Source organism: Zeus faber, assembly GCF_960531495.2.
Source record: "Zeus faber genome assembly, chromosome: 4".
NCBI lineage: Eukaryota > Metazoa > Chordata > Actinopteri > Zeiformes > Zeidae > Zeus > Zeus faber.
The window spans coordinates 22,784,093-22,808,546 of NC_137191.1; the positions used below are offsets into that span (position 1 = coordinate 22,784,093).

Below are 24,454 nucleotides of genomic sequence, written 5' to 3' on the forward strand. Positions count from 1 at the left end.
GAAGTTAAAGCAGCTTTGTGTGGATGCCCCTGAACTGCTGCTTTGGTAGTAGCATGGCTAATGGAATGAGTCCATAATTAAGAAACAGAATTCACACCCGAAATGTACAAGGTAGCCTTAGTCTTGCATTAAAATGAGCTAGCTTTAGACAGCTAACTCCACAAAAAAAAGGCTCCAGCAGCTTATGATTATTCAACAACGTTAAACCCTATCCAAACATAAAAAGTAAGCCTGCCCTCGTTACTTACATTGCATGTGGTCATAGAACTCCATTAGTTATGTCAATGGTAAAACAAAAACAGCATCTGTAATGCATCAACCTTCCCCTGTGCCTGAGAAAAGGCTCCACAGAATTAAGTTTTAAGCAGCGGTCATGTAAGAGGTTGACAGTAATACAGCTACAGTAGCACATTAAGTACGTATCAATCTGTGATAAAAAATAATAATTCTACAAACAATATACATACACAACAACGAACCATTCCCAAGCTTATCAGTGCACATTTTCAGACATGCTTTACAGTTGCATTCCAACTTTACCCAGGACAACGTTCAGACAAGCTTTCACAAATATAGGGGGAAAATGTGGATATAAAATGGCTTTATTAAGCTAATCTCTTCCAAGGAATCTTCAAAGGGGGGGTTTAGCCATCAAAGCAATTAATCAAGACGCCCCCGTTCAAAGGACATTTAAACATAGCAAAAACTCTATAATCTATTATAATGGCTCTAGGTCACTTCATTAGCCTGGGTGAGCTACCCAGAGTTAAAACAGAAAACTGCAAGTAACAATCATCAGCGTTCCAACAACAAGGAACTTTGAGTTTAATCAAACCTGAATAACCTAACAGTCAGAGAATATGATGGTCGCTCTTCATTTCTTTCTGAGCAATGAGGATTCCACAACTGTGTGACTCACTCATGGTTCTAGGGAACCAGTTGAACAAAAGTCCAATGCCAGAACGTGTAACTCTGAGCAAACATTCTGACCAGAAAGAACTGGACTGAACATTTTGAACTACTTTCAAATATTAAAATGAATAGGTAAAAATGATAACACGCGAGAGTGAAAATCTCACTGAGCCCATCACCACGACTGAGTAACACAGGCCGAAGAATGACCACCATATTACAATGAACACAGTTAAAAGACCTGAATAGTTATCTTTTTTCTATGAAAGGCAAGTGCTGTGTTAAAACAAGTGTTTTCAGAAAACATTAATCCTGTAAGAGATGAAGAGTTCAAGTGTTGTGACGTTCTAAAGAGGTTTTGTGGTCTAGAACCTCTTTGCGGCAGCAGCTGAGGCAATAGTCCCTGAGATAGAGGAACCAGTAATGGCACCAGAACCAGAAGTGTTGGAGATGTATGGACAAGAGTTGGCAGATTTCTTCTTGGGGGGGTTTTTGAGTGTGCCGGAGCGCTCTTTGACTTTGTACTCTAGTGTGCTGTGGGGTACCCCGTAAACCCCCTGGGCCTTGGACACGCTCATGCGGCCCGCCATCACCATGTTGATGGCTTCCTCCAACAGTTCATGGTCATATTGGCGGTATCGACCGCGCTTCTTCCTTGGTTGTTTGTCCTTGTCACGACGGTCAATCCCTTCCTCAGAATCATCCAATGAGGACCTACGCAGGTCCAGGCGGAGAGGCGAGGGGCTGCCGCCACCCATGCAGGCATCTGGCAGGTAAGGAGGTCTGAGTTTGAAGAGAGACAACGGTCTAGCAGCAGTAGTGGATGGGACAGAACTGGTAGCGCCCTCGGCTGATGAGGTGTTGTGTTGCAGGTTCTCGGACATGCCATTGGGCTCGACGCGGTTTGACCTGGTATCAGAAAGAGAGCGGACCTGAGGGATTCGCAGAGGGGTGGAGGACTCCAGACTTGGGGTGGGGCTTGGTAAGGGCTGGAGTGCTTCCCTGAGCTGGAGGAACGACAGGGAGAGGGTCTTTTGTAGACCGCTCTGTTGGTAGAAAGACAGGGAAGATGAGGGGAGGCGAATATCTCCATTCTCCTCAGTCGCTCCTCCGATTTCCGCCCGCTCCGCCCATGCCGCCACCTTCTGAAGGACCAGGCGAGCCTCACCGCCGAGTGTTGATGACATCAAGTTGTACGCTACTTGCTCCCGCAAATCATCAATCCCTGGCTCAAGGTGGCGCAGCAGCTCCAGCCTCTCCTCGGACAAACCCTGGAGACCACATCTCAAGGTATGGAGGGGTATCCCATAAAGGAGCGCCGCCCGCTGCTCCTGCAGCCTCCCTGAGCGTACATCCTTTAAGGCCGTGGTCAGCAGACCCTCAGACAGCTCCCAGCTTCTCTCAACGTACTCCTCCCTCTGCCTGCGCTGCCTCCTAAGGATGGGAGGACCAAACAGCAGGGTCAGGATGGAGGAGATGGAGGGGGAGAGGGTTGGTTTTGGCATAGGGGAGACAAGAGGGGCACAGCGAGGGGTCCACTCCTTTATGCCTTGTGTTGGTAACATCACTGCGTCTCTTATGTTTCATGTCTTTTATTCTCAGTTTCTGGGCCCTCATTCACACGCAGGCTGCTGCGTGTCTGGTATGCACACACATTCTTTGCGTGTGGCAAAGCCTCTTCACGTCCAGGTGGGACAGTCTGTGAATGGCTGGGGTTACATTGGTACTCACACCCAACCCCTGTGGTTTTGGGATATCCTTCTGTGAAAGTCCTATGTGCTTCAGGGTTGTGTAATCAGACGTGACATAATTGGATTAGTAAAAAAAAATATTTTTTAAGGAGGTAAAATCATTTGTGAAGCACTCCAGTGTTCTCCACATTGTACAATCCTGAGCTGCTGGTCAGCTCACTGTGTCGTTGCTGTGACGTTACCGCTCAACAAGAGATAAAAGAGTCAACCCCATTGACTTGCAAGCCTGACACAAACCTGCCCCAACTTCAGAATGATACACTAATGACTGAAACAAAACACCGCTTACAAAGGAGTAATGAGCACATCATGGCCACTCAAAGGTAGTGATCAATTAACATGAATCCAACCAGCATAATGGACACTACATTTATTAGGACAAAGAACCAACCATTTAGTGTTAGCCATGCCGTACGTTAAAAGAAAAATGCAGCAGAAAATAAGAGCCAAACAGGGGACATGACACAGCTGCAGCTATGAACTAAGATGTTTCAGTACAGAAGTCAGGGGTAATCATGTGGGATTGTCCCTTCTCATTTGTGCCACTGTCCTGATTTTGACTGGGAGCGATAATGTTTTTCTGTGCATTTTCCTTCTGGGCAAAACACCAGAGATATTTATAGAGAGCAATACAAAGACCAGTAAAACAGAACTCACCCTGAGGGTTTGTGATTGGCCGACAGTGATGTTGCTGAGCAGGCAGAGTTCCTCTTGGAGAGGTCAAGTACACCGTCTATCACAGTGAAACAAATTTGTTAGTGGTGTGAGGCTCAGGATCCGTTTCTGGATATTTCACCGTTTTCTACCTTTAGAATTTGATGTAAGCAAATGAGGATGCAACAGGTGATTCTTTTTTATAACTAAGCCTAAGCCTTTTTTTTTTATCTTTACGATTAACTTGGGCCACAAAATAATAATAAAATAAGGTGATGTGAAATTGCTCAATGTGTTTACCGAGAAGTCCAAAACATAATTTGTCATTTTATAATATGGGACAAAGAAACGCCAAATTTTGGTGAATTGTACACTGAAAATAACTGGCTTGAAGTCACTGGATCAACTTAAAAAATGCATCTTAATTTCACAATCTCAAGTCGAGAAGACAAAATAAATATAAATTTAAGTTGTTTTTCAAGACATCACAAAGCCGTTAATTTGAATATCAACATTTGATGTGATTAAACTTCTGTTCATCAAGTAACTGATTGTTTCACCTCAAAAGCGAACAGATTTCTTATACTGCTTTACATACTCAGGTCTGATCAGGAGAAGATCAAGCTTCTCTCGTGCATGTTGGCATGTTTTTTTTACATAATCTTTGGAGGCCAATTATGCGCTGTGCCATCACTTATTCCTCAGAGACATTCTTGCAAACCCACTCTAAAGATAACTTCAACCAACCTTAAGTTGGTTGTTCATTGCAAACAAATGGCAGTAAACTAACTTTTCAAACTGGAAATGGGCATGTGTGTCCTCCATTCCACCAATCCACTTCTTATTAAATTTTTGCTTTGCCCAGTGTGTGTGAAAACATTGAGACTATTCCCAACAAAGAGTGATTTCACTACCTGGTTGTGGTTCCCCATCTTTTTCCTTCTCGCGGCTGAGAGTGAGGTCCAGAGGGCCGTCCAGAGGGGCGTCCAGATCGTCTGCGTCCGACAGAGGTGAGGTGTTTCCAGTGGTGAGACCATTCGTGGGAGAGTGGTCATGGCTCTTAGAGGCGTATTCGATGGCAAACTTGTGTATCATCTTCTTCATCAGTTCCTGAGCAACCAGAGGAATGTTGGAGTCACAGCTCAGGGAAACGTCTGTCAAGGGGGAAAAAAAAAAAAGTTATATTTTAAGTTTGAGGAGCAAAGTTATGGCAGGGTTATCAGGTAAAACAATAGCATTATGTATCTTTTGAATAGCATTTATACATAAATCAGAAATATACTATCATCATAAGACCCATTTGTCATAAAATATGATCTAAGGATTGAAAAAAAAAACAGGACATATACAGGTATCCTTCTATTTAAGATATTTTTAACGCAGGTTTTTGCTAAATCTGCTAAGTGTGAACACATTTATGTATGCAATTTTCTTTAAAAAAAAAATCAACTAAAATTTTGACTTCCTCGTACAAAAAAAGGCCTTTGATTTTTTATTTTTTTTAACTTTACACTAAGGGTATTACTCACAGATACCGTGAGAAAGAGTAGAAAATCGGTCCTAACTGTTGAAAAAATTCTCAGCATGATGCAAATTTTGATCCTACTTTTAGGTGTAGGAGAAAAAGCATTTTATCAACTTTCTTAACCTGGAAACTACTATCTCCACAAGGATTTAGGAGAAGTCAAGAGCTGTTCTAACTCGTTAAGCGTTCCCAGTTGGTGGTGTTCAGACAGCTTTATTAATAATGAGAAATATAGCTGCAGGCAACAATACACAGGGTCCCGTATCGACCAACTACAAAAGTTCCCATGGAACGTAGCACCAGTTTGTACTGTCGCTCGTCTTTACATCAGCATTAAGTAGAGTTTCCATTGAACGCAGCATCAACTGACGTAATGACGCAGTGAGTCCTGGCGACACGTGGAACTACTAGTACAATAACACCTGCATGTTATTACTTTATACTAGTGGCTGTCTTTTGTCCACAGAGGACTTGTAGTCCACAGAGTGCTGCCTCACAGTGTCTCTGTGGAAGAAATCACTCCGCGTAGAAGCTCCCAACAACGTGGTTCCATTCAAACGGATTAAACACTGCATGTACCGCAGACATTCTATTCTATTTTGGTTCTGGATGATCTTCACCTGGGCAGTCGCTTTAAAGCAAATGATCGATCGGCATTGTTCAGCGTCTCTGTAAGACAACTGCATTTCCCCATGTAATCTAATGGGAAAATTTAACTCCACGGTTGAACATTTATCTACTATTTATAGATCAAACTCGGTTCTGAAAATACGTTGATAAAAAACAAACAAAAAAAAACCACCCTCAAAGGAACACGAATCTGGAAAAATCGAATATTCCTTCTAGAAAGGTTTTTTTTTCAGCTTATTTGCCGGCTCGTGGTGATTTTAGAAATGCGCGACAATGCGGGTTTTGCTGCGGTGGGTCACATTTGATCTCTTTTGCCATTTTTTGTAAATAAAAGCATTCTGTTGACATCTATCCTGGTGCCATGTCCCTCATTATTTTGCAGCATTCAAGCCAGTCGTAACTAGGGTTGGGCACCGGAACCCGGAGCCAATATGGCACCGGTTCATTCCGCAACGCAGGCTTTGTTCCTCATTTTGGTGCCACTTAAATGCCTGCGCTGTCAATTTAAATATTTGCCCTCTGGAGCACAAGAAATCGCAGTTTCATCGTCATCGACGATATGAACATGCACGATAAACACACTGCAAAAAACGGAAACACAATGAATAAGATAAATCATTTTATTAACATGCGCCATGCACAGTAAGCTAGCGAAATTTAGATGTTACAATCCGTACTCACCCCCAAGTCAGTCAAAAACATTCTGTGTTTGTGTCCTCACACATGGAGTTGGCTTGCAGCTCCAGAGCAACGGGTCTGAATCGTGTCCGTTTTATTTCAAAAGTTGATGTAATGTCTCTGAAGGACATGCAGTGTTTAATTCATTTGAATGGAACCGCGTTGTTGGGAACTTCCACACGGAGTGATTTCCTTCCACAGAGACACCATGTGGACTACGGGTGGGTAGTATGGCTGAGCGATTTGGGAAAATAATCGAATTGCGTTGTTTTAAACCAGTATTGCGATTGAGGACGGAGAAAGTGTCCCCATTACGCACGGCTTTGCTCCAGAAGGAGATGTAAAATAAAATTTAAAAACACTGTTCTGGCGCGCGCATCGCGGCTACACCATCGCTAGCGCGCATCTCCGGTACCGTCCGAGAAGGAGACACCGATCGCTCCCTATTACATTGCTATGTCGGTTTGAATTCAATCGTTTATCGTTCAGCCCTAGATAGTAGACAGCCTTTTAGAGCAAAGCAATAACACGCAACACGTGTATTGGCTCTCATCAGGTCTCTTCTCTCCGCCATGCGCAGACAGAGCTCCTCCATCACCCACAATGCAGTGTCTCAAAGCGACAGGCCCCGTTACTACCGGATCTGTCTTGGAATTGTTTTTAACAAACATACAACAGACATTAGTTATTTTAAATCGGCATGTTTCATTTATATTGATTTAATTTGTTTCCGTTGTTTAAAGTTTAAGTCGTTTTACCCCCGGATATTTTTTTTCATTTCAAGAGATGTTTTGTTGAGTTTAGTGGAAAATGTTTTAAAGGGAGCAGGGGAGATTAAACTTTAATTTCTTAAAGTTATATTGTCTTATTGGTTGGGTATTCATGTGTAATTTATTAAAATGCATATTCGAAATAATTTGAATTTCATTTACAAATTCAGTGGGCATAGGCTTTTCAATTTTTTGAGTCTGTGTTAGCAGTTTACCTATTAAAAGCAGAAAGCTATAGGAACTGTATAGTTTATATGCACACTTCACTTTTTCGCAAGTCACATTGTCATTGCCATCTTTAATGTCATTGACCGTTGTTTTGTGCTTTTATTTAATTTTAAGTATCGGTTCAAGCACGTTTTAGGCACCTGTACCCTTTTAAAAGTATCGATTTAGCACTGGTATCAGAAAAACCACAAAAGATACCCAACCTTAGTCGTAAAAACAGTACCGACTGTAGGAGCCCATGATACCGGGCTCGGCAGTAACGGTTGCCCCCAGAATGAGTCGATTGACAACCATTTTGTGGCCTCTGATTGCCCCCTTTGGCAACCACTTAACATAAAAAATAGGGGCAGCAAACCGCAAAACCTGCAACCTGACATAAATAAATTTGTTGCATTAGTGATATTAAAATATTTCTGTTACAGTCTGAACCAGAACGCTGCATGTGCGTTGGTAGTTTACGTTTTGTTTATCTGTCCGAGAGAAGGACGCCATCCGCGATCGACTAACTAGTGGCCTCCCTCTGATATTACGTTAGAACTAAAACGTGGACACGGCTCTAGTCTCCGGTTGAAAGTGCTCCAAAGCGATGATGCGAGAACTGAAATGCGTGTCGGAAGTGACGCATTCATGGGAACGCGGAAAACCGTTGGCTACCACCTTAAGTATATTTCTGACCTTTTCCCCCCCATTACATGTGTTTGCGTTCCTGCACTTAACCTGAGCTAAAAACTAAAACTAGACTAAAAAAAAAAAAGAAACAAAATGAAAAATTGAAACAATAAAGTGTACTTACAGTGGAGGAAATAATTATTTGATCCTCACTGATTTTGTATGTTTGCCCACTCACAAAGAAATGAACGGTCTATAATTTAAGTGGTAATTTTTGGTAGGTTCATTATAACAGTGAGAGACAGAATATCAAAAAGAAAACCCAGAAAATCACATTAAATAAAAGATATGAATTATTTTGCATTTCATTGACTGAAATAAGTATTTCATCCCCTATCAAAACATGACTTAATACTTGGTGGAGAAACCCTTGTTGGCAAGTACAGAGGTCAGACGTTTCTTGTAGTTGATTACCAGGTTTGCACACATCTCAGGAGGAATTTTGGACCACTCCTCTTTGCAGATCCTCTCCAAATCTTTAAAGGTATCGAGGCTGTCGCTTGGCAACTCGAAGCTTTAGCTCCCGCCACAGATTTTCTATAGGATTAAGGTCCGGAGACTGGCCAGGCCACTCCATGACCTCAATGTGCTTCTTCTTGAGCCACTCCTTTGTTGCCTTGGCTGTATGTTTTGGGTCATTGTCATGCTGGAAGACCCATCCACCACCCATTTTTAGTGTCCTGGCTGAGAAGGAGGTTGTCACCCAGGATTTCACGGTACATGGCCCCATCCATCTTTCGCTTGATGCGGTGAAGTCGACCTGTCCCCTTAGCAGAGAAACACCCCCAAAGCATAATGCTTCCACCTGGGGATGGTGTTCTTGGGGTCAGTCAGAATTCCTCGTCCTCCAAACACGGCGAGTCGCATCGATACCAAAGAGCTCATTTTGGTCTCAGCTGACCACATCACCTTCTCCCAAGCATTCTCTGAATCATTCAGGTGTTCATTGGAAAACTTCAGACGGGCCTGTACATGTCCCTTCTTGAGCAGGGGGATCTTACGGGCGCTTCAGGATTTTAATCCATTACGGCGTAGTGTGTTACCAATGTTTTTTTTGGTGACTGTGGTCCCAGCTGCCTTGAGCTCATTAACAAGCTCCCCTTGTGTAGTTCTGGGCTGATCCCTCACCTTTCTCATGATCATTGATACCCCACGAGGTGAGATCTTGAGTGGAGCCCCAGACCGAGGGAGATTGACGGTCATTTTGTGTTTCTTCCATTTCCGAATAGTCGCGCCAACAGTTGTCTCCTTCTCACCCAGCTTCTTGCCAATGGTCTTGTAGCCCATTCCGGCCTTGTGCAGGTCTACAACCTTGTCCCTGATGTCCTTAGACAGCTCTTTGGTCTTGACCATGATGGAGAGGTTGGAGTCTGATTGATTGATTCTGTGGACAGGTGTCTTTTATACAGGTAACAAGTTGAGAGAGGTGTCTTTTATACAGATAACGAGTTGTGATTAGGAGTACTTTCTTGCGTGACGACTAATCTGTGGGAGCCAGAAATCTTTGTGTTTTGATATGTGATTTTCTGGATTTTCTTTTTGATATTCTGGATTTTCTTTTTGATATTCTGTCTCTCACTGTTATTATAAACCTACCAAAAATGACCACTAAAATTATAGACCATTAATTTCTTTGTCAGTGGGCAAACTTACAAAATCAGTGAGGGATCAAATAATTATTTCCTCCACTGTACAAAACTAACTAAAACGCTCCTGGGTCTGCCCCCCGGAGGAAGGACAAGCCTTGATGGTGAATAATGCGGAAACGACATTTCACAGCCTCCATCTGCGTGCGTCGGTTGTAGCTGAACGTAATGCATGTGTTGTGGTGTGTGTGTGACGACAAAGACGAGCTAAAGCTTGTCCAGTTTAATCTTAATTAATCTAATAAAAATATACAGGAAATGTCTCTAGTTTTTGTCTTTTTTCTAGTCAATTTGGTCAAATATTTTCACATACAGCCGTCCAACACGATAACAAGTTCTTATCTTTGTAGACTGACAACATTAATAATGAGCATGGCTCAGACCTCATCCGGTGGAGAGCTACTTTTAAATGGAAAGATGCAAATGAGTAATTGGTAACAATCAGGGGACAAACAGGACTGTTGAGATTCTTAATTGTCTGTGTGGTGGGTTTAAGAGAGAGACGGAGACACAGGCCAAGTGTGATCAGAGCAGTTGGTGCTATCACGACTCTTGTTTGTGTCTATACTTGTGGTTCTTCCCTCTGAAGATTCAAATTCTTATCAAGTACCAGATAAAACACTAACTACAAAGAATTTAGTTTGGTTTCTGTAATAAAGCTTTTAAACATTCTTTTATGTCACATTTTCATTATTAAGAGTATAACTGCATTGTATCATAATTACTCACAAAAATAATTTCACAAAAAGTGGCAGCCATATTTTCAGTTTCGGCAACCAAAAGCTGATGTCTGGTTGACAGCCTGGCAACGTTCTTTAAAAGTAAGTGTCGAGCCCTGTGTCAACTCGAACATTTGTAACTGGTGTCGATACGAAGTGATGGTGTGTTTTACTGGAACACGGAAGACTGTAATTCGTATCTAACACGGCTAACCTGGACCGCGTGTATTGCTGCCTGCAGCTATATTTATTATTATTAATTATAATTATTTATATTCTCGGCCTTAATGGTTTCTGCTTGGCACAGAGACGTGCATCAGCCACGGAAATGATTTCATCTCTCTCCAAGCGATCTCTTAACAAGTTGATTCCAGCGTTCCTGACACATCTCTGCTCGCCAGAATGCACTCGCCCGCTTCGCTGCGAAGCACATTAATAATCACACGTGTTTGTGCTCAACTTAATGATAGATATGGGACCATTTTGGGCCTTGTACAGGAAGTGATTACGCAATTTAGTATCGCCATCACTTTCTGTAGAAACATGTTTCTGAAACGAAAATCACCACGCAGATTCACTCTTTCAACAAAATGCATTTATGCAAATTGCTGTGTCATGTCATGAAAAAGACATTATACAATATATAAGTCCTACTTCTTCGCTGAAGGTAAGTGTAGGAAGCTTCGTAACTTTCATGTTTATTTGGTTGTTTTTTTTTTTTTTACTCCTAGTTAAACCTTGAGCATGATTCTCCGTCGCCTGCTAAAATACGGGCCCGGGGCAGGATCGTTATAAATGCAACCGAGAATGGAGGCTGAAACACCTAAAGACCGTTTCTACTGTTTCTACCCAATTTACCTTTTTTGTGGAACACAGCCTGGAGGAACCTGTGAGCTGACTGGCTGCTGTCAGAGATGGTCAGGGCCTGACAGGGAGAGTAATCTGAGGGGGAGGAGAGGGGGGAGGCGGCTGCAGGGCCATGGTCCTGTACGAGAAGGAAAGAGAGGTCATTTCTCCGGCAGTCGCTATGATCATACTCTCACTCTCGTCTTGTTGTTTACCCACGGTTTATACCGGGGAAACAAAACACAAAAAAAAAAATAAACAATGGAGATTTCCAGGGCTTGAACTTGGTAGAAACTGACGGTATTAAATCAAATTCTTACACTGAGTTTATCCAGGGGAAGGTTGCAGAATGAACAGTGAGAACAGCTGGCTTCGACCGACCAATCATCCACGTCTTCGGGTTCACAGTCTATGATACAGGCGTAAACGGATGGGTGCATGCAGGTCAGAGAATTGCAGTTCAAAAGTAGTCTCTGGTTGTAATATATCATATGTCATATAGTCAGCATGAAAGGGCAATTATATTTATACACAAACAACACGAAGAGAAACAAAACACACACTCACCATCAAATATGTTGAGGTCTCTGAGCAGCATTGGGCCATAGATTCCCTCAAGAATGCTTTCGAACCCTGTAAAGACCGAAGACGCAGTGTTTTAGGTAAAAAATAAAAATAAATAAAAAAGCCAGAACGCTGCCAACTGTGCTGGTGCACTCGAACGCCTGTATCCTTACAAAGGGTTTAGTCGGTTGAATTAAAAAAGGCGCCTGGCCTGTGACATCACAAATAGGGCCAGCGCGATCAACGTCACACTTGAGTTGCCACTTAACTGCGTTTGACAATTTAAACGTCTGTCTTTGTTCATTTTACGCCACGATAACGACATAGAATAACGCCGTCAAGGACACATGTCCACCTCCTGCAGAAGAGCCATCATTGTTGGAACATAAAAGTGCAACTTCACATTCGTGTTCCTCAACGTCAGCCATTGATTTGAACTTGAACTGGAAGTCGAAGGGATCAAGCAGCTTTTGGGAGCAAGGCTGGTCGATCCCCTGTCACAGCGGATTATCAGGGTGTAGATCGCATTCAACTGACAGGTGAGAGGATTCCCTGCCCTGTTCAACTACTGATCAGGACGACCGGCAACAAGGTTCACGCAATTACCAACCAGCACTTCGTTTATTCCAACATTACTTGGGTCTCAGACCACAGTGTAACACGGAACTTTCTCACGCAAATATGGGAACTGGCGTTTCAATACTGCAAAATAGTCCCACTGGCAGCTGTTACCGGGGGATAACCTGGAACTGGCAACGCCAGCCGCGCTGCCGTTCCCACCCCCTCCCCGTAGATAACGTTCACAATAACTCATGTTGTGATTAATAATTTAAAAAGATACATATAGACATTGTACACCAGAAATATTTTATTCAACAGCAGCAGACACATGTGCATGGTTGTTATCTACTTCGCCGTGTTGCCGGGCAAATTAAACCCAGGTTCGGCGAGTGACTTGGGGGGGAGGGGGGGGACAAAGAAAACGGGCCAGCACAGCCGGCTAGCCAGTCAGTTAGCAGGTATTAGCCCGTTTAGCTGCCTGCAACTGGCAACCCGCCGTGCCAGGCTGCTAACGCTAGCTAGCTACATTAGTTAGCTCACTTTAGCTACCGAGCTAGTGACAGCTATCTTGTTGTTATTGTTCTTAAACAAGTCCGCGACTCTCTCTTGTGCGCCTTAAAACCGGGATGTCTAGAGTGAATCTCACCGATGCAGTGGATCAATTTATGCCGCCAAGAATCAAGTTCCCGCCTGAAGCCTTTCCGTTCTGCCGTGCATTTGGAGCTCCGGCACTGTGCAGCCGCCATTCTGTCCGTCCTCCTTCCCCCCTGCTCCCTCTCTGCCAAGCGGCGGCCGAGCGGTTAACTGCAGCGCTCGGTGCAGTTCCTCGGCCGACCACCAAGCGGGGCGGCATTTTCACATTTTCCCCCCAAATCCGTTTTTTTTTTGGGGTCATCTTCTTTGTTTTTTATTTTTACATTTTTTTTGTATTTGTTTTTGTGCTTTTGTGCAGATACGCTTTTGATAAAACCCCACATGCAACGACGCACATTCGATTTGATCTTAATCAACGCAAATGAATTCATGGCTCGATTAAATAATGTACTTTAATCTGTATATGTTCACATTGAATGATTTGTGGACGTTTCATAAAATGTTGTAAGTAAACGTTTTGTAAGTGTTGATGTTGCCTCCGTCTGTTTATGGTTCAGATGAAAGTAACGTTGAACAAACATTTCAGACAAATGCATCTGTCGCTGACAGGAATAAATGATTCAAAGTATTCAATATCAAAAACAGAGAACAGTGATGCTTTTCCTCTCTACCAATATGAATTTAAAGGTCCACGGGGTACACCTGCACATACAGGGAATGCAAGGCGACATCTTGCTGCCATGTATTTAAAATGAAAATAGTGATGAAGCAACACATGCAGGAAAAATTCAGATTAAAACCAATGAAAAACACAAGAGGGTCAAGCTTCCTATCATAAATCGTAAAAATCATAAATTATATATGTGGCTAAATGCCTGAAAACTGTAAAATAATAATGATTAAAAAAATTACAATAATACACAGCTGGCTGTATATTATTGTTTTTATTCTGCTGTTTAAATTGCAGCTTGCATCCAATAGTATTTTTGCGTTACTGCCCTATTTTGTTCCCCAAAAGCTATAGCCTGTGTGTGTGTGTGTGTGTGTGTATATGTGCGTGCGTGCACGTGTAGCATGGTGCTTTGTGACATAGGCACAGAATGTTCTTTATGACATAGGCAAAGAATGTTCTTTATGACATAGGCACAGAATGTTCTTTATGACATAGGCACATGGCGACTACAAATCCATGCTGTGACCAGATTCACTCATTCTGTGACCACAGTGAGGAGGGAGGACGCAGGAGCCTCCATCAGTCACACACACACACACACACACACACACACACACACACACACACACACACACACACACACACACACACACACACACACACACACACACACACACACACACACACACACACACACACACACACACACACACGAAAATGTGTTGGTGTGTGTGTTGAACTTCTAAGAATGGGGTTCCCTAGTTTTCTCCATGGAGATGAATGTGTATTGTAAAAATATATGACATTCAGTTGCTTCATCAAGCCGAGCATTAAAATAGAACTAACCCACCCATTCGTAGGAGCACACACACACGCACACACACACGCACACACACACACACACACACACACACACACACACACACACACACATAAAATTGGATGCGAGCCGCTGGTAAACCACAGGAAGAAAAATTTGCTCATTCTGTTAAAAAAATCCCCGTGAGTTAAACAAGCCTTGGAAAGCAACAGCGCGTCAACGTTTATCATAACCACAAAATATAAAAGGTAAAGGTAAAGCTTTGCTCTGCAGGTCACAGGAAAGATGGCGGCAAACTGCATTTGCTATGTGACAGGGTTTGTCACCGGCTTGTTTGCCGTAGAATTAAGCTTGTTCGGCTTTAAACGTTGGTGATCTGGTCGCTGAATGTTAGACAACGTTACATTACGTCATTACGACGCAAATTACAATTACATTACAATACATTAGAAGTACAGTAAACCAAATGTGTATCACAGTCACAGCCAGCTAAACGTTTTATAGGAATAAGTAGCTGATTTATTTTTACTAGACAGGCCAGTGCAAGCAGGGTCCAGGTGTAGTTTAAAGAGATGGGTCTTCACTCTGCGACAAAAGATGGGAAGTGATTCACGTAGCGATGGCGGAGCTAGGTGGCTAGGAGTGTCTGGAGGAGTGGAGCGAACAAGCTGCAGCTTGGAGCCTGACCAGTGATCGTAGGTATGGAAGGGCAGTTCCATTTAAGGCCTTGTAGGAAAGAACGAGCATCTTAAATTTGATCCAAGCGGAGATAGCGAGGCACTAAAGGCAGGTAAGTGACGTGAGAGAATATTGGTTGGTTAAACATATGTATGACCATATGTTTATGTATGTGACAAATAATCTCTTGAACCTGGACTTGAACTAGACGGCCTGCCGCGTTCTGAATGTGCTATCAGATCTGACAGAACAGGCATGTAGTCCGACCACAAGAGAGTTGCAGTAGTCTAGGTGGGAGACGACGAGGACCAGGACTCCCGCCGCTTCCCTCCTGACGAGCGGGAATATGCAGCGGATGTTGTAGAAGAAAAACGTGCAAGGAGCGGGTTGTGGCAGTGATGCGGGGGGAGCAGGACAGCGGGTTGTCCAGAATCACCCCGAGGTTCTTGGCAGTCTTGAGAAGGCAATCCAATGGTGTTCTCAATGGTAATGGAGAGGTCTGTGTGAGGTTTCTCCCGGGAGAAAGTGGCGGTGCGCAGGAATCCGTGGCTTGAAGACATGCACCTATCAATTTATGTTTTGGAGGAGAGAAAGGAGAGATAGGGGAGTGTTACCTGCATAGCAAGTGGGAGGAGAAACCATGGGAGGAGATCACGCAGCCAAGGAAATGAGTGTACACGGAGAACAGCAGAGGCCCCAGGAAGCAGCCCTGAGGGACACCAGAGAGTGCAAGGTCTGGGACAGGGATCCTTTCCTCGAGACTTGGTAGTCCAGACTCTGGCAGTCTTCAGGGCCGTCGGGACAGAACCCCGAGGACAGTGAGGAATTGATAACTGTGGTGGGGAAGGGCAGGATGCCAGGGATATGGTTTGGAGAAGGGTGAATGGACTTGATAGAGTGGAATGTTCATGTTCTTCCTCTTCTGCTTCTTGGGTTTTTGTGCCGGCTTGCATCCTGTTGTGTTGCATTATCCTCTTGCTGTTTATCTTATCTCATATGAGACATCTGTGCCGCCTGTTGCCTGTGCTGATTAAGCTGAAACAAATTCCAGGATGCAAGAGGGATGGCTCAGGGAAGCGGAGGCCTGACAAGCCTGAGGGTGTACAGCATTGTATGTATGTACAGCATTTTAGCCAAAAACAGTACAGAGCAGACTGCTGGTGTTGAGAGATCAGTCATCATGGTGAAATTGGACTGACTGGCATTGAACAACATTTGCAAAGTCCCACTGATAAATCATGGCTAATTTGCCGGAGTTATTTTAACCCCTTTCACACCGGCGCTCTAATACGTTTATTTTGAACTGTTTTTCTGAGGTTAGGGGCTGTTGCTGTTGCTGTTAATATTCCCCTTAAGCACCACCAGCCTGAAATAATTCATACATAGTTATAAACATTGCACGTTTATAGCCTAACATTTTCAACCCAACTCTTCTTTGAACCAAATACTCTTGATGTTGACCTCGAAGACTTTGAGAAGATGCAGAACTATGAACGGCTTTCATTGCTTGGAGAGGGAACATTCGGCATTGTAATGAAATGCAGGAGCCGCATGACTGGAGACTTGGTCGCCATCAAAAAACACGGTTTCGCCGGCGACAGCGATGATTGGATGGACGAAACCCTCAAGGGGGAGATTGCACTTGTAAAGGTATTTTCTATTATCAGATACATATTACTACATAACTGTCCTGATTTTACCAATAAGAAATATCTACATTTTAGCTGAAATGAAGAAAACTTTTAAAGGGGGGAAAAAAGATAATTCCTCTCTTACAAATAAAGTCGAAACCCAGTCCATCCTCATGGCCATGCGGCGGTAGCAGGGTCCTAAGTGAACACGGGGGCCGCTGATCTGATCTGATCTTGTCTCTGCTAACTCTGTCGAGCAGCAGTGTAACCACGACAACGTGGTCAAGCTCCTGGACGTCATCAGGCAGGACGGGGACCTGTACTCTGTGTTTGAGCTCCTCGATAGATGTGTCGTCGATGACCTGATGATCGTTGGCCCTCTGGAACCCGACATCGTGGGGAGGTACACCTTCCAGCTCGCCCGAGCGGTGCACTACCTTCACAGCAACAACGTGAGTATCAACTTGTTCATTGATTAAAGCCCCTTTCCCACACGGAATCCGTAACATTGCTGTATAATAAATATCCGGCACAGCAGTAGATAGTCTCCACATTGGCCTCCTTTTGCGGAAATGTTTTGTCTGGAGTCTGTTCCCACTAAGTTGACTGTTAGGGATACGTTACGTAATGCTCGCACAAGAGGTGTCTAATATCACGCGACACGAGGAAACAGAATCATTTTTTAGACCAGTGCTTCGCTCCCCGTCTCCCCGCCCTGTGGACACTTCCCTCCCACTGACTGAGCAGGGACAGAGCCCCCGTCCCCAGATGCAATAACCCTAGCCCAAAGTTATTAAAATCAGTGCGATCATTTTCAAACTGCCCTACATTCTCTGATTCCGGGGAATGAACGTTCTCCACCCGTTCTACCTCTCACTGTCCGCTCCCCCCCTCCCCAGCTCCGCGTTGCCGTACAGCACCCCTAACTGTAAAATACACATCTAGTGCCTGAGTGGCATTTTTAGGAAGAAAAATAATAAAATGTAAGAATAAACAGTCCTGTCTCCGTAGAGACTGGATGTGTTTCCATTTCTCATCTTTGCAGCCGAGCTCCACGGTTCGGCCCAGACTTTGTTTTCTTCCCGAAAACAAATCGTTTTTAAAAAATATTTGTGCAAAATAAATATTGGTAAAATCCCACTATTAGTGCTTTATTTGGATTCGGCTCCACCCCTTCTTTACGAAAATGGTACTGCTTCCATTCCCACATACATCCATTCACAGCCATTCCAGCAATTTGCTGGAAGTAATACTACTTTGAGAGTGGGGGAAATTTATGGAACAACTTTTACGGAACATCGACACCGGCTCCTTTTCCCACATGACGCCAATACAGAACATTGCCAGTAGATTTGCGGCTTTCAGTGCAAGTGGGAGAGGGGCTTTAAATTCTATGTTGGCAAACATGACCAGCACAAAACCTTCACAGACCTTATTTTACATGAATCACTTCAAGTCTAGTTTTCGTCTTGGGATAGAAATGCCAAACCCACGGTATTTTACTGGCTGCCATTAACAATTCTTTTTATACTTAATCGGTCAAATATTTCAAGTTTGTCCGATACGACGTTCTCTCCTGCCAGATCCTCCACAGAGACATCAAGACGGAGAACATGCTGGTCTCACAGAACGGAGTGGTAAAGCTCTGCGACTTCGGCTTCGCGGTGATGTTCCGTGGAGCGGAGCCACTGTCGTGCGACGTCGGGACGCCCTTGTACGTGGCGCCAGAGATACTGCTCGACGACGAAAGTTACGGCACGTGAGTTACCCTGACGTGGAGACGCAGACAGAACTCGGGGCTCAGTCCTGGGGAATGTGAGCAGGGTTCCCACGGCTAATGGAATTTCTTGGGAGAACATTGGAGAGTTTTGAAAAATCAATCACCGACGGGGGAAAACCCGGGGTGTCGGATTCATTTTTCTTTACTTCGGTCATGGGAAATCATGGAACTTTGATTGGTGCCATTCATTTGATTATTCACCGCATTTTGTCGTTTTGTGATGGAAACATCAGGGAACGTCACCTTCCATCTAGTCGTAGATGCTAAATGGGAATATAGTTCAAACTGATAAGGCACAGCTATCTTCCAAGCAATGCTATTTGTGAACCCTATATGTCTACAATAGCGTATGCATTTACATACTAAATACAAACTGGCTTTTTGCATATTTTTTTCAGACCCGTCGATGTGTGGGCCATCGGCATTACCATCCTGGCGATGGCCACAGGCAATGACTTTATCTCAGGCAACGATTCAATGGAGCAGCTGAACGACATTATCACCAAAGTGGGTAAGTCCTACTCCAAAGATGATTCTAATCAAAGTGGAGGTCACCCCCCCACCCCACCCCCAAGGCGGTGCTCCCATTAAAACCTTGCTTTTCGTAAACTAAAGTGGCTCGGACAACGTTTTTTCACTGAACGAGTGTTTTCCGCAAGCTTCATTACAGTCAAACCTGGCAACCACAGACTGTGAAAACCACAATGTAGATCAGCTTTCTGAAGAGGGGAAGCACTCCGTGCATTCTGACAGATTAAAATTGCAAAAAGTCGTTTTGGTAGTACAAAGTAGTACAAACCTTTACCTAACTGAATACGGTTGAGCAGTGTGAAATAGTGATGTAATGACAGAATCTGCCATGACGGCATTCAGCAAACGCTTTAATAACGACAGCCATCACTTCATCTGTTAGGGTTGTTCTTTTCCTTTTTTTCATTGTCTCCTCGTTCCATTTCTCCGCCAGGACCTCTGACCGAGCACCAGATGCAACGGTATATTCGGAACACGATTAACGATCCTCCTGCAGCGCAGCCATCAACCAATCTGATGAAGAAGTACAATGGCCTCTTCAGTGACCCGCTGGCCGACCTGGTTGAGGTAGGTGTATGTTCTCAAAGATCCGGCCTGGACTTTATTTCCAATTACACACTGTTTCCCTTGATATTTCTAACTTGCTATGCTGAAAAAACAACTTTGAGGCACAAACGGTTTATTGGTGTTGGTGGTGTGAGCATTGGTCTTGGCAAGTTGCATCTTGCTGGTTGTGCGTGATGCAAACCAGGGCCATTGGCTAATTCTACTGATAAATTTGATTGTTTTCCATCTCACAATTATGCCAAGATGTCCAAGACATAAAACATGTTGTTCCAGGCATGCCTCCAGATGGACCCTAGTAAACGGTGCAGCTGCTCTGAGATCCTGGAGCACCACTATTTTACAGAAAACCATTTCCTCCAGAGGTGAGAAACGACGGCAGTGACTCCCAAATTGGTTGTGACTAATTTTCGCTGCCATTCCCGTTTGCCGTTGTTTGTGTAGAGGAGCTGGGCATGACCTTGGCGTTTAAAATCCTGTCAAAATCTAAAAACACACTGTAAGCTTGAATTTGCAATAATCACAATATTAAAATAATGGTGATCCATCCAGAGGCTGGAATTCATTGTGGCGTCCAATCAGAGGACAGCTTTGCATGAAAGTGCACAAACTCTGCTTTTTTTTTTTTTTTCTTCTTCCATAGATTCAATAAAGAACTGGTGGAGATGATTAGACTGGATGAAGTGGCCTACTTCAATCAGAAGATGGAGGAGAAGAAGGAGGAGGAAGAGATGGAGGAGGACAAGGAGAAGCAGGAGAAGGGGGAGGCCGGGGAGGAGAAGAAGAAAGAGGAGGAGAAGAACGAGGAGAAGGGGAATGGGGAGGGTGTGGCGAAGGAGAAGGACAGAAAAGAAGAGCAGGGAAAGAAGAAGAAGCAGAAAGGCGGAAAGGGAATCAAGAGTTTCTTCAAAAACACGCAGCACCTCTTTTCCCGTACCTTCAGGTGCGGGAGAAAAAGATCCAGCTCGATGCTGGGTGGGGTGATGATGGGTGGAGGGGCTGGGTGCAGCTCTCTTTCTCACCGCCAGTTGCTCTCCAAGAAGCATACCGCTCCATTCAAGGCCCTCCGCAAGGCGCAATCCTCCAAATACAGCACTGCTCCACCTACGGCGCTCCACCCCACATCACCACACCCTGCTCCGCCTACAGCTTTCCACGATATGCACTAGTCCATCCTTTTAAATTGAACTGTGGACGGTCACTCCATGACACGCAATTCTCCATCCACTGAACTGAAATGACCTGTTACACCCAAGGCCCCCTTAGAGTCCCATTGCTTCACCCACGACCCAAAGTCAGATGCGCTGCTCCACCCACCGAACTGTTCCACCCACGGCCCCCTGTGATGTGCACAGAGGGCCCATGAAATCCACTGCTCCACCCACGGCCCTGTGGACCTTAATTTTATAGGTCAAAGCACCAGAAATAAATAAGTGATATATTTTCACATTTGTATATGAAGACAATTTAATATTTTTCCATTTGTCAGAGAAGGCTGTGCTGGTAGTCAAAATTAAAGTTCAAAGGGAATTATTTAAATTCATGTTTTATATTTTGGCAGGATTTTGAAAGAAAACATATTTCGAACTTACATATTTTTATTTTTAAATAATTGCAGATTTTGTTTTTATAGCTCATCAAAATATTGCTCTCAACACTGCCCCCCTGTGGCCAAAGAAGAACATTAACCACTTTTAAAAAAGCGATGCGTCGTTCACCAAGCAGTGACTGAACTGAAAAATTGATCATCTTTAAAAAGTCTTGATAAAGTTGACGTGTGTTCTAATAATATACGCAAGTGCATCTGAATTGCTATTGTTTAATATGTGGCAAGGAACTATTCATTGAAGCGGTCCAGCCTCCTGCCTTTGCTATAAGTGAGCGCTGTGTTGTAAATCGCCTTTAATACGAATCCGTATTGAAGATTAGGATCAGAGCCACACAGGAGCTCGTTCTTTGACCAGCCACAGCATTACTTTTGCCTTGACCGTGTTGTTGATTCCCCAACGTTGTGCTTCGGTCGTTCCGTCTGAACTGCGGCGCTTGTGGAGAGAGCCCGGCCTACAGACCCCTGAGAGGAGGTGCACTCACACGTTGAGAGCATGCAGCCTTGTATCGTGTATTTCCGGTGAGAAACGCTCTCTTTTTCTCCCCTTCGCTTGAGATTGAAGCAGGGGTTTTCTGGAACGAAACCCCTGGCGGCCGTTAGCCGAACTGCACCCCCGCAGACTTAATATCTATTTGATTTTGTTTTTACTACAGTACTGTTATTCTCTATGTAACCGCAGGGAGGCAGCAGAGCACTGTACGTTTTTTTTTTTTAAACCCATCCACATAAAGCTGGATAATTATATTAGGGAGAGCGAAAGACCAGACGGTCATGTTTTCTTTTGTATTATTATTATTATTATTATTGTTATCATTATTATTATTAGGGGTCCAGCCTGCAGAGCTGGATCCCTATTATCGCTCAGACTTTTTTTTTTTTTTTTTTTCAAATTTCTAATCTCGGCGTTTTTTGGGCCGAAAGTATCTGACACACGTGAAAGCGCAGTACGCAAGCGCGTACATGGTTACGGGTGGAACCCCCCCCCCGAGAACCGGGACGTTCCAGACATCTTGCCGTTCAAGTTTGATCAATATCCATCTGCACCCCGGGGCGCAAAGTTACCGAAGGGCTCGTTATGCGATCAGTTTCAGGAGCGGGCCTCTTTTTGACATCATCCCACGTTATATGAGTCCAAGCTTCGGATGCTTCAGAACCCATTCGGATCCCGCCGCTTGCGAGAACGACAATTTGACGGATGACGTGAGCCGATGCAGCGTCGAAAGGAAAATCGGAAAACTGTAACTCGGGCTGCGTTTTAAGACCACAGAACCTTTGGAGAAACGGACCTTTTCTTTTGTGTCCGCACGGCATGATCCAGGAACGATCGTAATTGTTAAAACATCGTTCTTGAGGGACATTAAAAAGAAACGACACAAGAGGGCCATTCGGTGACGTAAGCGCACGTTAATTGGCAGCGGCGTCGTTGCCCCCAATGTTTTCTGAACAGCCCCCAATGTAAAATAGTCAGTGCGACCCGACCAACCGGTCCACAGCGAGAGGGGAACACAGTGGATCACGGTTACAGCACCGTGCAGAGCTTGATTCACAGTCTGGATAACCGACGCTGAGACGTCATATATCAACCTCTGAGAGTAGAGTTGTATTACCTCAAGCATCAGTGTGAGTTGTAGCAATGACGAACCTGGAAAACTGTAATACTGTAATACCTAAAATGACTAAACTGGACCCCGTGTATTGCTGCCTGCAGCTTTATTTATTATTATTACTGTTTTTTTTTTTTTAACAATTATTATTAATAAATATAAAGATTTTTACAAATGTTTTGGCACCACATTGTAAGTAATTGAGCCTTCTTTTCTCCAGCTATTCGAATACATGACTTTACCTCCCGGATTCCCTTGACTCAAACTATTCCTTTGTTAATTCATTTTTTGGGGGGAAACTGCAAAGTCAACAAACACCTCTTAATCGACTGGAGATAATGATATTTTTATGTTCATAGTGTTGGAGAACACAAACAGCATTCATCTGAAACCTTTTTTTTTTTGCTTACATTTACATAATACATAACTTGAAATGCATTTAGAAGGACAAACCAAGTGGGACAAAATGAGTTTACAATACGAGGTGTACTGCAATAACAGTATGTCAGATTTTAAAAGTCAGTCATTTGTTCATTCATTGGCAGCATCTTTCTGACACTATCCCACCTGTCAGAAACCCTTTACTTAAAATATACAAACAGCATTTTTATAGCTTTATAAACTGAAAAAAAAAAAAGTTTTGGCCGCAATTGTGAGTGACTTGTAGGACTAAACAGTTTTTATTAATCAGAGCGGAGTGATACGAAGTGTAACAGAGCAGACCAGATAAAGAGATGAAAATGAAGGGCCAGTTTTGAACGCGACGGCAAGTGTCGGCGGTCCAGCTGTAATCCATCGTCACGGAGACTTAGAGCCGGGGTTGCCGTGGAGATGGTGATGAAAGACATCTGCTCGGCCTGAGCACCGATTTGGGGCCGGAGCGTGACGAACAACCCGCAGCCCGACCCAACCTGCCCTGGGGGACAGAGGTGTTTATGTTCAGGGTCACCCCCGTCATGTGTGTGTCTGTGTGTGTGTGTGTGTGTGTGTGTGTGTGTGTGTGTATGCATGTGCGTGACTGTCCGTCCGTGTGAGAAAGACAGGAACTCACACACACACACACACACACACACACACACACACACACACGCGCGCGTGTTCCTGTGGCACGTCGCGATGATGCCAAGGACCAGGAAATGAGCGGTGGCTTAGCGTCGAGGTGGTGGTCCCCATGACGCTGCTACTGCAGCTCAGAGGGACCTTTAGCACCTCGGCCCCAAGCGGATCTCATTACTGATACAGCGTTCATACAGTGACGGACAGCCATCTCTTTTCTGTGTGTGTGTGGGCGCGCGCACGTGTGTGTGTGTGTGTGTGTGTGTGTGTGTGTGTGTGTGTGTGTGTGTGTGTTTGTTTGTGTGCACCCATGTATGTGATTTATAGGTTTACGTTCCGGTGAGCATGTCCACGTGTGTTTATGTGCATAAAGGTGCACCTGGATCTTGTTATGTAGGTTGGAGCACACACACACACACACACACACACACACACACACACACACACACACACACACACACACACACACACACACAGACACAGACACAGACACACACACACACACACACACACACACACACACACACCAAGTAAAAAGTCACACAAATAGACTGTTGATAAACTAGATAAGGGGTGAGAATAGATTCAGGGATAGATAGATAGATAGATAGATAGATAGATAGATAGATAGATAGATAGATAGATAGATAGATAGATGGATAGATAGATAAATGCGACAGAGAAAGATAGATAGGGGGAGAAAGGCAGAGAGGAAAGGAGAAAGAGAGCGAAACGGAGGATTTGTCTGATGCAAAGCAGTC

At 44.1% G+C, this 24,454-nt stretch overlaps 2 protein-coding genes across 2 annotated transcripts; one reads left to right on the forward strand and one right to left on the reverse strand.

The window, feature by feature from the left end:
• Nucleotides 1-1,277: 1,277 nt before the first annotated feature.
• lcorl (ligand dependent nuclear receptor corepressor-like) lies at nt 1,278-12,899 on the reverse strand (the record flags this gene model as incomplete). Its single annotated transcript, XM_079999490.1, has 7 exons — nt 1,278-2,346; nt 3,321-3,396; nt 4,232-4,471; nt 11,041-11,167; nt 11,349-11,437; nt 11,596-11,661; nt 12,800-12,899. The coding sequence occupies 7 exons, from the start codon at nt 12,897-12,899 to the stop codon at nt 1,278-1,280; spliced, it is 1,767 nt and encodes a 588-aa protein (XP_079855616.1).
• A 3,570-nt stretch (nt 12,900-16,469) lies between these two features.
• LOC307229493 (cyclin-dependent kinase-like 3) lies at nt 16,470-19,883 on the forward strand (the record flags this gene model as incomplete). The annotated part of the gene is made up of 6 exons (XM_079999491.1): nt 16,470-16,568; nt 16,810-17,001; nt 18,133-18,308; nt 18,728-18,840; nt 19,294-19,427; nt 19,869-19,883. The coding sequence occupies 6 exons, from the start codon at nt 16,470-16,472 to the stop codon at nt 19,881-19,883; spliced, it is 729 nt and encodes a 242-aa protein (XP_079855617.1).
• Between the last annotated feature and the right edge of the window lie 4,571 nt (nt 19,884-24,454).